A 15,421-nucleotide genomic window follows, 5' to 3' on the forward strand; every position below is an offset into this window, starting at 1 on the left:
CGTTTTCACGGATTGTGCACCGCTGTGACTGGTCTTTTAGGAGGTATCAAGAGGCGGTTGTGTTGATAAATATCGGCAGTGCCACCTGTAACTCTATTGTGTGGATATTGGTCGACAGTAACCAGAGAGTGACCAACCCTTTTAAGCTTGTTGTCACATGTGAGACTGTAGCCATCAAGCAGGCGCCTACTGCCTCATCTGCCCATGTAATACAGCCCTAGCCGCACGCTCATAGTGCAACCATAAAGGGGGTTGTATAAAAGTTATCCTATGTCCACAGGACAGGCGATAACAAACTTGCTGTGGGAGTCCGACCAGTGTCGCACTGGGGTGTCTAGGGCCCACTCTATATCTACATGAAAATTGGACCTGCTCCCACAGCGGCAGGCTGCAAGACGTTCCAAGATGATTATGGGCACCCCTGCAACAACTTGGAGAAGGTGGGTTCCTGAGGAGAGAAGATACTGGCTGAGCTGCATCTGGACCTAGAAGTCATCAGCCATTTGATGCATCTATAATAATAAACTGGGAGGTTGGTCCTGCTCGGACACATAGCATATGCCCTCAATGTCAGATAAGTGCAGATCCCACCTCTGGCCCCCGAAGTGAACGCACGCACAGCCACCTTCTCTAGAAACGGCCAAGCGCTGGCTCTGCTATTCCCAGCAGTCACAGAGCAGTGAAGGGAGAGCACGCCAAGTATACGCAAGGTGCTCTCCTTGTCCTGGAAATAGGCATCGGTCCTAGACAAAGTTGCCGACCAGAATTTTTCTTTTTTCTAGACAACTTATCCCAAAATCACGGACAACCAACCTTTTTTTTTACGGACAAATTGGAAAACCATAATGGATGATAAAGATTATAAGTAATCCATGTCTACAGCTCAATATACTGATAAGAACTCATTACCAGCATTTACTGTGAGCTGTAAAATGATGATAATTACCACCAAAATAATCTAGTCAAGTACCACCAGCCTCAAATATAAATCACGGACACGTCTATTTTTTTCCACATAAACAGGAAAAAAGTGACCTATTTTTACGGACTGTCCAGAACTTTCTGGTCCTAGAGGTGTGCCTCGCACCTATCGGACATTGATGGCATATCCTAGTGAGACGGGCTAACACCCTTTATATAGGCTAGTTGAAATGTTGTGCTTGGAGGACTAGGGGCCCACCGGGGGATTCACCTGTTCCCCTGTGGGCCAGTCCGAGCCTGGGTCCGACCGATTAGACCCTCACCAGTGCCAAGAACAGGTGCCCCCGTCCTGATGTAGTAGTAGTAGGCTGAGCATGCGCCCTGCAGCTCCATTCATTCTCTATGGGACCAGTCCCATAGCGGGTGCATGCTTGGCATAGGATGCACATTCTCGGGATCGCTGGTGGTCATAATAGCAGCCAGACCCCCAGGATTAGTTAGCTATAAAAGGCAATTGGCCGTGACGTCAGCAGGGATCCTCCCCCTTCGCTCCTCCCTGCCGCGGGATCACGTGAGCGGAGTCGTGCTGCTGGTAAACATGGAGGAAGGTATCGAGCTTGTATTCAGTAAGTTTTCATCAGGGAGCGCGAGGAGTGCGTCACCGGCGGAGGACCCCGAGGAAGAGGAAGGCAGCCACACAGAGTGCGGCGAGGAGGAGGTTAGAATGGCTGGGCTAGGAGCGGGAATCAGGCCGGTTACAGGGCGGCTGCAGAATGCTTCGCCCGTTGCTAGGTGACCGTGTGCATGACAGGGCGAGCTGCTGCAGTCCTAGTCACATGCCAGCGCTGCACCAATCAGAGGCCAGCTTTCATTTCTCTGCACAGTTTGTGAAAAGAAACTCTATGTTGCTATGACGACGAGAGGGCACGCTCACTGAGCAGTCAGGTCCATGCAGCTTTGTGGTGTTCTTGTGCACCAGATTTCTCACGTCTCCTGCTACTTTTTTGACGCCTGTGAAATGTTTTCCAAAAAAGGGGTTTTTGATGTAGAGATGTATACCAAAAGTTCAGTAGCTGTCAATAGCAACACATTTCTGTAAATGGTGTATTTGGCACAACTTGACACTGTACCTTACATAAACTCATGGCTCAGTATGGGAGGTATCCCTTTTTCTGGAAGAGTTAGCACATCTCCTGGCAATTCCAGGAATTCAGTCCTAATTACACGTGGCGCCAACATGGTGCATCATGAGACACAGCCCTGCGTCATCATCTTTAAAAAAGGGCATGATGCCCCATGTTGATGGGTGTGGTACATGTTGCTGTCAGGATGCAGGTGCATCAGTATTAGGCCTCATGCACCCAACCCTATTTTGGGTCTGCATCCAATCCGTATTTTTTCATCCATTTCTACAGGGCCACAAAAAATGCGAACAGCGCACAGGTGTCATCCGTGTCTGCGTCCACGTGGCCGTTCCATGTCTTATTCTTGTCCGTTTTGCTGACAAGATTAGGCATTTCTATAACATGGACTGAGAAACGTGTGGGATGAACATGGCTGGTATCCGTATATTGCGGTTCCACAATTTGTAGATTGAAAAACGGTAATGACCGTGTGCATGAGGCCTAAAAGGGGTATTCTGGTTGTTAAAAGTTATATCCTATCCACAGCAGAGTGACACGGAGGGGCGGGCCAGGAGAGTGACGATTTGGCAATTCTGTAGAGAAAACAGGATTATCAGAAGCCTCAAAAGGTGAATTAATCAAATTAAATCGATGTATGGCCGAGCCCTAGTACAGGCTTGTTGTGAGTCGTGAAGGGGGGACCCCACTAATCTAATAGTTATTCCCCCACCAGAATAACCCCATTTCATTCTTTTTGGTGGTTTTTGCAAACAGAATGTTTGCCCTCTAGCGTCTTTTTCATAGTGTTTTTCCCCTATATAGAAGATGTTGGCAAAACAATGCCAAGAGCTCCAGCATTCTACGGGTTTGAAAAGGGGCCACCAAAACCACCACCCAATAAATGAAAACACCAATTGCAAAAAAAAATAAAAAACACTTGTGAGTCCTGCGTTTTTGTATTTCCCATAGACCTTTAGCTACCATCTGGGGCTCCAAAAAGGAAGGTGCAAAAGCATGCGCTAAGAATGCAAATCTGCAGAAAAACACCAGCAAAAACCTACACGTGAACCCACTCTTCTAATTCCAGTTCACATTTGGGTTCTGGATTTCTTTCCTTTCCCTAGTTTAACACTACATCATAGTGACCACGCTGAGCTTTTACTGCTCTGCCGTACTAATACATTTTGCAGTAAAATTTATTATCCAAAAATAATTGATTTCAAGCATCGCTGAGGGGGGTCAATTACTAGTGTCTCTGTACGGTGTGTGTGTATATATATATATACAGTACAGACCAAAAGTTTGGACACACCTTCTCATTCAAAGAGTTTTCTTTATTTTCATGACTATGAAGGCATCAAAACTATGAATTAACACATGTGGAATTATATACATAACAAACAAGTGTGAAACAACTGAAAATATGTCATATTCTAGGTTCTTCAAAGTAGCCACCTTTTGCTTTGATTACTGCTTTGCACACTCTTGGCATTCTCTTGATGAGCTTCAAGAGGTAGTCCCTTGAAATGGTCTTCCAACAGTCTTGAAGGAGTTCCCAGAGATGCTTAGCACTTGTTGGCCCTTTTGCCTTCACTCTGCTGTCCAGCTCACCCCAAACCATCTCGATTGGGTTCAGGTCCGGTGACTGTGGAGGCCAGGTCATCTGGCGCAGCACCCCATCACTCTCCTTCATAGTCAAATAGCCCTTACTTTCAAAGTTTTCCCAATTTTTCGGCTGACTGACTGACCTTCATTTCTTAAAGTAGTGATGGCCACTCGTTTTTCTTTACTTAGCTGCTTTTTTCTTGCCATAATACAAATTCTAACAGTCTATTCAGTAGGACTATCAGCTGTGTATCCACCTGACTTCTTCTCAACGCCACTGATGGTCCCAACCCCATTTATAAGGCAAGAAATCCCACTTATTAAACCTGACAGGGCACACCTGTCAAGTGAAAACCATTTCAGGGGACTACCTCTTGAAGCTCATCAAGAGAATGCCAAGAGTGTGCAAAGCAGTAATCAAAGCAAAAGGTGGCTACTTTGAAGAACCTAGAATATGACATATTTTCAGTTGTTTCACACTTGTTTGTTATGTATATAATTCCACATGTGTTAATTCATAGTTTTGATGCCTTCATAGTCATGAAAATAAAGAAAACTCTTTGAATGAGAAGGTGTGTCCAAACTTTTGGTCTGTACTGTATATATATATATGCTATGAAAACCGAACCTGCAGGTCTGCCTCTATCAGGTGATATGAAGATAATAGAGATAGTTTCATGCCCCAAACACTGCATGATGGGCATATCTCACGCTGGAGTTTAATGCGGTGTAGGTGAGTAACCCCATCCTGTAAGACTGTTCACCTGACGCTATGTGAATGCATCAGGAAAAAGCCCTGTCCATAGGCCCCCATTTATCTAAGGAAGACCAAAGGATTGTCCTTTTGGCCTCTGCCGAGGTGAAATGCGTTGGCATACCTTAGGAAAGCAGAGCAGACTTCACTTTTCTATACCGTGGGCAACTGCTAAAAGAGTACACCGCCATTTTTTGTGGCCGCTGCATGGCTATACAGTGGCGTATGTCCGAGGTACTATATGCACCAGAGAATACTCCCCACAGCCTAATCTACTGTAATGGGCCCTACAGGCAGGGAAGGACAGGCCACAGCCTACATGGTGGGACGGAGCAAACCCGCTGGTCAGCGGGAGGTGGCTCATGGCCGCTGCTGTGACAACTGCGGACACCTCTTTACCATTTCCCTTCTACTGAAGATAGACTGGCCCGGTGGGATTCTGTCCGCTCTCATATATTTGGTACTTTTTTGTTTCCAGGGTATAGAAGAATTTCCAGAATCCGTACTTTCATTTTTACAATTGGTTAAACAAAGGAGTGAAGATGCTGAAAAACTGATTTTACAAGACTTGGATTCTACAGACACATGGAGTGAATATTTTCCAGGTAAAGGTCACTCAGATGTATCTGCAGAGAACAGTGGGGTGGGGGCAGGATAAGGGACATTTTGCCTTGCACAGAATGGCTCTTTTTGGGGTCACTGTATAAGCAGCATTTGGGGTTGGCACTCTTATGGGGACACTGTAGCTGGCATTGACATATGAAGACCGTGGGTGGCACTGTGATACATACCTCAGCTACTTATTTTATTGAATAACTAGCAGAAGGACTCGGCTTCGCACTGTTATATTTCATCTATTTCATTTAATGTTTGTGTGTGTCGTTAAAAGATATCAACAGTGTCCACTATAACAGTGACATCTACAGCACCCCACCCCTTTAACAGTGACCTCCACAGTGGCCTGCCCCCTTAACAGGAACATCCACAGCGCCCTCCCTTTTAAAGGGGTTGTCCGGGTTCAGCTCCGAACCCGGACATACCCATATTTTCACCCAGACAGCCCCCCTGATGTTGGCTGCTCCGATGTGCTCCCTTGCCCTGCGCTGGATCGCGCAGGGCACGGGCATTTTTGTTTACAATAGCACACTGCCAAGCGGAGGCCCTCCCGCCTGGCAGTGTGTTCGGTGACGTCACAGGCTCTGATGGGTGTGCTTTAGTGCTGCCTTAGCCATTTTACTGGCTAGGGCAGCACTAAAGCCCGCCCATCAGTGCCTGTGACGTCACCGGGCTTCCTGGCAGCCCCATGGAGAGCCCGGAACTCTGCAATTTAGCGCAGGGCAAAGGAGAGCATCGGAGCATGAACTGCTCCGATGCTCAAGTCAGGGGGGCTGCCTGGGTGAAAATGGAGGTATGTCCGGGTTTAGCTCTGAACCCGGACAACCCCTTTAACAGTGACCTCCACAGCGGCCGTTCCTTTATTTGTGACCTCCACAGTACCCCGTCTCGTTAAGGCTACTTTCACACTAGCGTTCGGGGCTCCGCTTGTGAGCTCTGTTTGAAGGGGCTCACAAGCGGCCCCGAACGCATCCGTCCAGCCCTAATGCATTCTGAGTGGATGCGGATCCGCTCAGAATGCATTAGTCTGGCAGCGTTCAGCCTCCGCTCAGCAAGCGGACACCCGAACGCTGCTTGCCTGGCCGTGCGGAGGCGAGCGGATCCGTCCAGACTTACAATGTAAGTCAATGGGGACGGATCCGTTTGAAGATGACACAATATGGCTCAATCTTCAAACGGATCCGTCCCCCATTGACTTTCAATGTAAAGTCTGGACTGATCCGTTCAGGCTACTTTCACACTTAGAAGTTTTTTTAAACTATAATGCAGACGGATCCGTTCTGAACGGATACAATCGTCTGCATTATAGGAGCGGATCCGTCTGTGCAGACATCAGACGGCTCCTCTCTGAACGCTAGTGTGAAAGTAGCCTAACAGTGATTTCCACAATAACCCACCCCTTAACACTGACCTCAACAGAGCTCCGTTCCCTTGAAATGTGGCCTTCACAACACCCCGCCCCCTTAACAGTGACCTCTACAACACCCCGCCCTATAACACTGACCTCCATAGCGGACCGTTCCCTTAACTGTGACCTCCACCGTTCCCTGCCCCCTTAACAGAGACCTCTACAGCGCCCGCTCCTTTAACAGTGACCTCCACAGCATCCCTCCCCCTTAACATTGACCTCCACAGCAGCCCGCCCCTTTGATAGTGACCTCCATAGCATATCGCCCCCTTAATAGTGGCCTATACAGCAGCCCGCCCCTTTAACAGTGACCTCCACAGCGGCCACCCCTTCATTAGTGACCTCCACAGTACCCTATCTCCTTAACAGTGATTTCCACAACACCCCGTCCCCTTAACAGTGGCCTGTACAGCAATCTGCCACTTAACACTGACCTCCATAGCGGACCATCCCCTTAACTGTGACCTCCATAACAGCCTGCCCCTAGGGTGGCCAGAGGTCCAGTTTTAGGCCGGACAGACCGACTTTCAGACTCCCTGTCCTCCGTCCGGCGCAGGGCCTGGATGGACACAGGGATGTCCTTTTGAACAGCTCGCTCTCATAAAGCAGCACTGTGCTGTCTGAGCGTGAGCTGCAGGGAGAAAGTCACCCTCCCTCCCACCCCTGCAGCTGACAGAAGTTGATTTCCATTTCATCACCATGACGGTGTAACGTTACATTACCCTACTTCGTGAGATTTCCCTACCTCCTTACTTCCGGTCGCACCGCTAATGACGTGAGGAGGCGTTCCTGAGTTTTGACGATCTGCGCATGCGCAAACGGACAGTTTAGGGAAAAATCTCACAGCGGAGTTTAGCTGCAGTGTCCCATTGCGCATGCGCTGGAGAGCCTCAGTAGGGAAATATTACGGCCCAGTGCGCAAGCGCGGCTAACTCCAGAACATCCATCCGATCTCCGCGCCTGCGCAGTGTGGGGGTAGGGAGATCTCATGGCCATATTTTCTGTTAAATAAATATTTATTTAACAGAAAATATGGCCATGAGATCTCCCTACCCCCACATTGCGCAGGCGCGGAGATCGGATGGATGTTCTGGAGTTAGCCGCGCTTGCGCACTGGGCCATAATATTTCCCTACTGAGGCTCTGCGGCGCATGCGCAGTGTCCCGGTGTGCAGCTGAACTCCGCTGTGAGATTTTTCCCTAAACTGTCCGTTTGCGCATGCGCAGATCGTCAAAACTCAGGAACGCCTCCTCACGTCATTAGCGGTGCGACCGGAAGTAAGGAGGTAGGGAAATCTCACGAAGTAGGGTAATGTAACGTTACACCGGCCACACAGGAGGTTGACCCATGACCTCTGTAGGGGCAGGAACAGAGAAGAGGTTAAATTGCCCCCTCCCACCTCCGTTCCCCAGTGTTCCTGTCCCTACTGAGGCCAGGGGCAGAGAAGAGTCTCCCTGCGTGTCAGGGAGATGAAGAGGAAACTATCCCTTTGCTTTTTTATTTTTACTTTATTAGGATGTCCGAGGACGGTCTCCTACCTTAGCTCCAGCGGGAGCTCCCCAGCCCGCCGGCGGCCGAGTGCTTATGCTGGGCTGGGGGTATCGGGAGGACTCGTTCCGGTCATCCGGAGCCTGCTCCCGGGCTGCATGATTCCTCCTCTCCCCCGGTGGGGCGGGCAGTGCAGCGGCCGGCGTGCGTGCACGCCGCCGTCACTTCCGGGTCCCGATCATGTGACCAACCCGGAAGTCTTCATGGATGGGATGGAGCGGTATAAGAAGCGGGCAAGCCACGGCAGACGCTGATCTGAGGTCTGAGTAAGTACCATTTATTCCACTGGCACCCCCAGCATGTCGGGTCCTGAGCCGCAGGTTTCTTTGGAGCCTGATGCCCCCATACTGCCTCCCGTAAGTTCCCCTGGTGGGACCCCTATTACCTAAATTGTTTAACTTGCTTGGTAATCCTGACGTCTTCCTGCGTCCAGATTGCCGGAATTATTTGACTATTTGACTTTATGCATAGATATCTAGTATTTCTCTGTATGAATATGTCAATTGTTATATTATTCCCTTTTTATATAGTATCTAAACTTCAGCCCGGTGATGATCATGATTATTTAGCTCAACTGGCATCGGAGTACAATGAAGAACCAGAGACATTTAAGAGAAGGGTATGTCATGGATGCTTTTGTATATTTCATATGTAGTAGGAGAAGGCTGTATTGCACCAGTTTAAAAAAAAAATAAAAAAAAAAATATTTAAAAAGTGATCCTACTCTTAGGGAACTTTCACACATGCGGCAGAGGATTCCGGCAATCTGGACGCAAACGGATGCATTTGTGAGATGGATGCGGATCCGTCTCACAAATGCATTGCAATACCAGATCCGTCTTTCCGGTTGTCATCTGGAAAAACGGATCCGGCTTTTATTGTTTTCACAGATTAAATGGTCTGCGCATGCGCGGACGGAAAGAACAGATCCATTTTGCCGGAACACTCCATGGAAATTAATGCCGGATCCGGCATTCCGGAAGTGTTCAGGATTTTTGGCCGGAGATAAAACTGCAGCATGCTGCGGTATTTTCTCCGGCCAAAAAACGTAAGAGGGACTGAACTGATGCATCCTGAACGGAATGCATTAGGATAAAACTGATCATTTTTTTTCCGGTATTGAGCCCCGAGGATGGAACTCAATGCCGGAAAACAAAAACGCTATTGAGTGCGCGTTCTGTACGCGATATCGGAGCTCTACACCAGCAAGGGATTATTATGGATCAATGTGCCTGATCTAAGAAACTCACAGCAGGTCCTATTCCTTCCTATTCATTTTTGTGGCTGAAAATAGCTCTTTCTATTGGTTGGAGTGAGAAAAAATGGGATGCACATGGAAGCTATGCATTTTTCAAGAATCCATTATTTCAAGGATCTGGATATGACTGTGTATGTGGCCTTAGAGGCGTAGAGACTCTAGAGGAGTCCGTTACATCTTAAGTCTTCTTTTAAGATTCCGTTTACCAAACCAGATCCTTGTTGTGCTTTTAGACTAGTTTCAAAACGAAATCATGGGAGAAAGCTGAACAAGTAGAAGAATCACCGCCTAAGGCCTCATGCACACGACCGTTGTGTGCATCCGTGGCCGTTGTGCCGTTTTCCGTTTTTTTTTCGCGGACCCATTGACTTTCATTGTGCATTTGAAAAATCGGAAAATGCACCGTTTTGCAGCCGCATCCGTGATCCGTGTTTCCTGTCCGTCAAAAAAATATGACCTGTCCTATTTTTTTTGACGGACAACGGTTCACGGACCCATTCAAGTCAATGGGTCAGTGAAAAAACACGGATGCACACAAGATTGGCATCCGCGTCCGTGGTCCGTGGCCGTAGGTTACTTTCACACAGACGGATCCACAGATCCGTCTGCATAAAAGCTTTTTCAGAGCTGAGTTTTCACTTCGTGAAAACTCTGATCCGACAGTATATTCTAGCACAGAGGCGTTCCCATAGTGATGGGGAAACTTCTAGTTAGAATATACTTTGAACTGTGTACATGACTGCCCCCTGCTGCCTGGCAGCACCAGATCTCTTACAGGGGGCTGTGATCCGCACAATTAACCCCTCAGGTGCTGCACGTTCCAACATGATAGCATATTTGTGCAGCGCAGTGGTCTGGTATAACAGGGAGCCGGTCATAGCTGATGATGTGTGACCAAGTGTTTGGCATTAGGATGACCGTCCATTTTCTTCCTGCCTTTGTCCGCCCACAGTGACTCCCGTCTATGCTGTAGGACCTCATCTATGTTTCTTGGATCCTGGCTGACAATAATAGGACACAAACATTTTTGGGAGGTCATTTGTAAAGTCTGGCCTTTATTTTAGACGTCGGTCTTAATAAAGTCCTGCACTGATGGAGGATCCGCCGAAGTTCTATGGAGGTGCAGGCCTCTCCATAATTTCAGCGCATCCAGCGCCGCTTCTAAATGTAATACGGCTTCCTAGCTGTCTTACATTTAGACCGTTTTCTACGCCTAAACCAGGCATAGAAAATGGTAAATGTGACGGGCCTCCTGGCCTGTCCCCGTCCCAGCCGACACCACAGCACACAGATTGCGGCACAAAGGACATTGTAGGCATATTTCTGTCTAATAAGACCCTCTTAATGTTTCGGGCAATTTAACCAGGGAACGATTGATTGACTAATTACCCAGTGTGTTTAGCTATAACTGATCAGTTGGCACTGTGCCCAGTATCAGGTTCCTGTGGGGGTTATCTGCCCTTGTTTTTGCACAGTGCCCTAACTTTTATATTATAAATAATGATATTTATTATTTATTTTTTTAATGTCTTTCTTAGGCCTCCTGCACACAAACGTGTGCGGCCTCGTGGCCGTATTGCGGACCGCATTTGCGGATACGCAATACACGGGCGCCGTTCCGTGAGAATTCCGCATTCACTTCAATGGGTCCGCAAATCCAGAGATGCGGAATGGTGCGGAACGAAAGCACTGAACGGAAACCCACGGAAGCACCAACGGAGTGCTGCTGTGGGGTTTCGTCCCGTACTTCCGTTCCGCAAAAAGTTAGAACATGTCCTATCTTTTTTCAGAACGGGTGGATCGCGGACCCATTAAAGTGAATGGGACCGCGATCCGCTGCAGCTGCCCCACGGTCGGTGTTCGTGCATTGCGGCATGCAGTTTGCGTGCCGCAGCACGGCCACGGGGCGCACACGTTCGTGTGCAGGAGGCCTTAGGCCTAGTTCACACGAATGTTTTTTTTGCGAGTGTACGAGCCGTTTTTTTGTGTTTCGTATAGAGTACCATTCATTTCAATGGTTCCGCAAAAAAAATTTACTCTGTATGCATTCCGTTTCCGTATTTCCGTTTTTCCGTTGAAAGATAGAACATGTCCTATTATTGCCCGCAAATCACGTTCCGTGGCTCTATTCAAGTCAATGGGTCCGCAAAAAAAAACGGAACACATACGGAAATGCATCCGTATGTCTTCCGTATCCGTTCCATTTTTGCTGAACCATCTATTGAAAATTTTATGCCTAGCCCAATTTTTTCTATGTAATTACTGTATATGCCATACGGAAAAACGGAACGGAACAGAAACGGAAACAAAAAACGGAACAACGGATCCGTGAAAAACGGACCGCAAAACACTGAACGGTCGTGTGAACTAGGCCTTAGGCAGTGATTCTTAGGCTAGTTTCATACTAGCGTTCAGATATCCGGCAGGCTGTTTTGGCAGAGATGGGGTTTGTAGGAGATACAGCTACAACCTTGAAAATATGCTGAGAATCGGCTGGACTAAAACCACTGCACGCAGCACCGATCCTCGGCATATTTGTTTTAGTTAATGGGACCGGCGGACGTTCAGGCAGAATCCGGAAATGCTGCATCCAGACCGCTCCGGCAGCTTGTGTTGAATGCTAGCGTTTTGTTTTATTGATCTGCTTCTGTTTTTTTGCTTTAGGTTTTGGCTGACATAGAAGAAGAAGACCGAGAAGATCTGCTCAGTGGTAAAGAGGCGATTGTCAGAGAAGAAGATCCCGAGCCTGCAGATAAATTAGGTCCTGGGTATTTTTTACTGTATGCTATCTTTAAAATCTTAGCTTTCTCTAAATGTTCATACGATATATAAGCATTTCATTAGTGACCTCATGTTCAGAATTTTTTTTTATTTTTATTTTTTTAATTTTTTTACTTTAAGTACCGTAAGTATATTTAAGTAGTTAGTGGGATGCACTCTAGGCCGGTAGGTGCCTGCGAAAATATAACATGAATTAAGAAAGAAATCCAGCACTCTCCCAATTTGATGCAAAATTGAAAAACATGTTTTTATTCACATGGTCGGTGCATACATGAATTTTTCATAGAATCCAAAGAAATGGATTTAATGTATAGGAAATGGCGGCTTGATATTTCTGGATGTTTCGGTAATTTTCTGTGCCGCAGGAGGCACTTCCCAGCGCTAGCATATATGAGTGCTCTTCTAACTCTTTCTTAATATAAAGTAAGTCTATTGTAGCATAGAAGTTTCCATTGCAGAGACATATGCTTCCCTTTTTTAAATGAAAAATTCAGTTTTGACTCCATGTTTTCAGTAAAGCTGTTTCATTGCTCATATTGGACATCCATCGTACATCATGTACAGTCGTGGCCAAAAGTTTTGAGAATGACACAAATATTAGTTTTCACAAAGTTTGCTGCTAAACTGCTTTTAGATCTTTGTTTCAGTTGTTTCTGTGATGTAGTGAAATATAATTACACGCACTTCATACGTTTCAAAGGCTTTTATCGACAATTACATGACATTTATGCAAAGAGTCAGTATTTGCAGTGTTGGCCCTTCTTTTTCAGGACCTCTGCCATTCGACTGGGCATGCTCTCAATCAACTTCTGGGCCAATTCCTGACTGATAGCAACCCATTCTTTCATAATCACTTCTTGGAGTTTGTCAGAATTAGTGGGTTTTTGTTTGTCCACCCGCCTCTTGAGGATTGACCACAAGTTCTCAATGGGATTAAGATCTGGGGAGTTTCCAGGCCATGGAGCCACTTAGTTATCACCATGCTGGTGCTCCATCGTGCTGGAAAATGCATTGTTCTTCATCAAACTGTTGTTGGATTGTTGGAAGAAGTTGCTTTTGGAGGGTGTTTTGGTGCCATTCTTTATTCATGTCTGTGTTTTTGGGCAAAATTGTGAGTGAGCCCACTCCTTGGATGGGAAGCAATCCCACACATGAATGATCTCAGGATGCTTTACTGTTGGTATGACACAGGACTGATGGTAGCGTCACCTTTTCTTCTCCGGACAAGCCTTTTTCCAGATGCCCCAAACAATCGGAAAGAGGCTTCATCGGAGAATATGACTTTGCCCCAGTCCTCAGCAGTCCATTCACCATACTTTCTGCAGAAGATCAATCTGTCCCTGATGTTTTTTTTGGAGAGAAGTGGCTTCTTTGCTGCCCTTCTTGACACCAGGCCATCTTCCAAAAGTCTTCGCCTCACTGTGCATGCAGATACATTCACACCTGCCTGCTGCCATTCCTGAGCAAGCTCTGCACTGGTGGCACTCCGATCCCGCAGCTGAATCCTCTTTAGGAGACGATCCTGGCGCTTGCTGGACTTTCTTGGATGCCCTGAAGCCTTCTCAACAAGAATTGAACCTCTTTCCTTGAAGTTCTTGATGATCCTATAAATTGTTGATTGAGGTGCAATCTTAGTAGCCACAATATCCTTGCCTGTGAAGCCATTTTTATGCAACGCAATGATGGCCGCACGCGTTTCTTTGCAGGTCACCATGGTTAACAATGGAAGAACAATGATTTCAAGCATCACCCTCCTTTTAACATGTCAAGTCTGCCATTTTAACCCAATCAGCCTGACATAATGATCTTCAGCCTTGTGCTCGTCAACATTCTCACCTGAGTTAACAAGACGATTACTGAAATGATCTCAGCAGGTCCTTTAATAACAGCAATGAAATGCAGTGGAAAGGTTTTTTTTGGGATTAAGTTAATTTTCATGGCAAAGAAGGACTATGCAATTCATCTGATCACTCTTCATAACATTCTGGAGTATATGCAAATTGCTATTATAAAAACTTAAGAAGCAACTTTTCCCATTTCCAATATTTATGTAATTCTCAAGACTTTTGGCCACGACTGTACATTGCACTATTGCTGTGATTCTCTAGTGGTGAGAGGTTTGGAACTTCTTATTTATTGGCTAAAAATGCATTTAAAGGGGTTGTCCAATTTCACGAGTAAACTGAACAACACAATTGCAAGTAATTGCCTGACAGATTCCACGTTACTGCTCCGATTCTCCCAGAAGGGCTCTGTTTACCAGGCTGCATCATGTGACCACTGAAGCCAATTACTGGCCTCAGCAGTGCGCTGAAGAGGACAGTGATTGGCTGCAGTGTTCACATGTTGTTGACATGACATCACTGCTACAGTCGGGTAAACAGCCCTGCCGGGAGAACTGGAGTTGTGGCACAGGATCTGTTAGGTAAGTAATGATCTATTCTTTAGGCGGATCGCATGTACTGTCCGGTTCTCTTCTGAAACAGGACAACCCCTTTAATTATGAGAAAGAGTTGACTGATAGCAGGCAGTTTGATGTCTACAGAACACATTACCCTTTGTCGGTGGTATAAAGTGGCACGGACTGTGGTTGTGTGCAGTATTGCCCCTCATTCACTGTAAGGCCTCCTGCACACGACCGTTTTTTTTCCCTGTTTTTTCCACATTTTCTGGATCCGCAACTGCATTTTCGGGATCCGCATCCGTTTTTTCGGGATCCGTTTTTTTGGGATCCGCAATTTCGTTCCTGAAAAAAATAGAACATGTCCTATTCTTGTCCGCAATTGCGGACCAGAAAAGGCATTTTATATTATAGTGTCTGTGATGTGCAGATCCGCAAATTGCGGATCGCACATTGCAGGTGTCCGTGTTTTGCGGATCCGCAAAACACTTACGGACGTGTGAATGGACCCTTAGGCTCCATTCACACGACCGCAAAATGGGTCCGCATCCTTTCCGCAATTTTGCGGAATGGGTGCGGACCTATTCATTCTCTATGGGGACGGAATGGATGCGGACAGCACACAGTGTGCTGTCTGCAGCCGCAATTGCGGAGCGCGGCCCCGATTTTGGGTCCGCAGCTCCGCAAAAAGATAGAGCATGTCCTTTTCTTGTCCGCAGCTTGCGGACAAGAATAGGCATTTCTATGGGGGTGACGGGCTGGTGTGTTGCGGATCCGCAATTTGCACACCACGGACATGTGAATGCAGCCTTACTGGCCATTTTTTGCGTTCCGTATACGGTCCATATACGGAACCATTCATTTCAATCGTTTTGCAAAAAAAACGGAATGTACTCCGTATGCATTCCGTTTCCGTATTTCCGTTTTTCCATTTTTCCGTTCCGTTTAAAGATAGAACATGTCCTATTATTGCCCGCAAATCACGTTCCGTGGCTCCATTCAAGTC

At 46.9% G+C, this 15,421-nt stretch overlaps 1 protein-coding gene across 1 annotated transcript in view; it reads left to right on the plus strand.

Annotated features, from left to right (window-relative positions):
• Positions 1–1,503: 1,503 nt before the first annotated feature.
• The window catches only part of LRRIQ1 (leucine rich repeats and IQ motif containing 1), a 183,135-nt gene continuing 169,217 nt past the window's right edge, over positions 1,504–15,421 (plus strand). The window contains exons 1-4 of the mRNA XM_040408559.1: positions 1,504–1,639; positions 4,883–5,009; positions 8,506–8,594; positions 11,898–11,994. Of these exons, the coding sequence (XP_040264493.1) occupies positions 1,520–1,639; positions 4,883–5,009; positions 8,506–8,594; positions 11,898–11,994 (433 nt within the window). The 5' untranslated portion in view covers positions 1,504–1,519. The remainder of the gene's footprint in view (positions 1,640–4,882; positions 5,010–8,505; positions 8,595–11,897; positions 11,995–15,421) is intronic.

Source organism: Bufo bufo, chromosome 1 (assembly GCF_905171765.1).
Source record: "Bufo bufo chromosome 1, aBufBuf1.1, whole genome shotgun sequence".
Taxonomy (NCBI): Eukaryota; Metazoa; Chordata; class Amphibia; order Anura; family Bufonidae; genus Bufo; species Bufo bufo.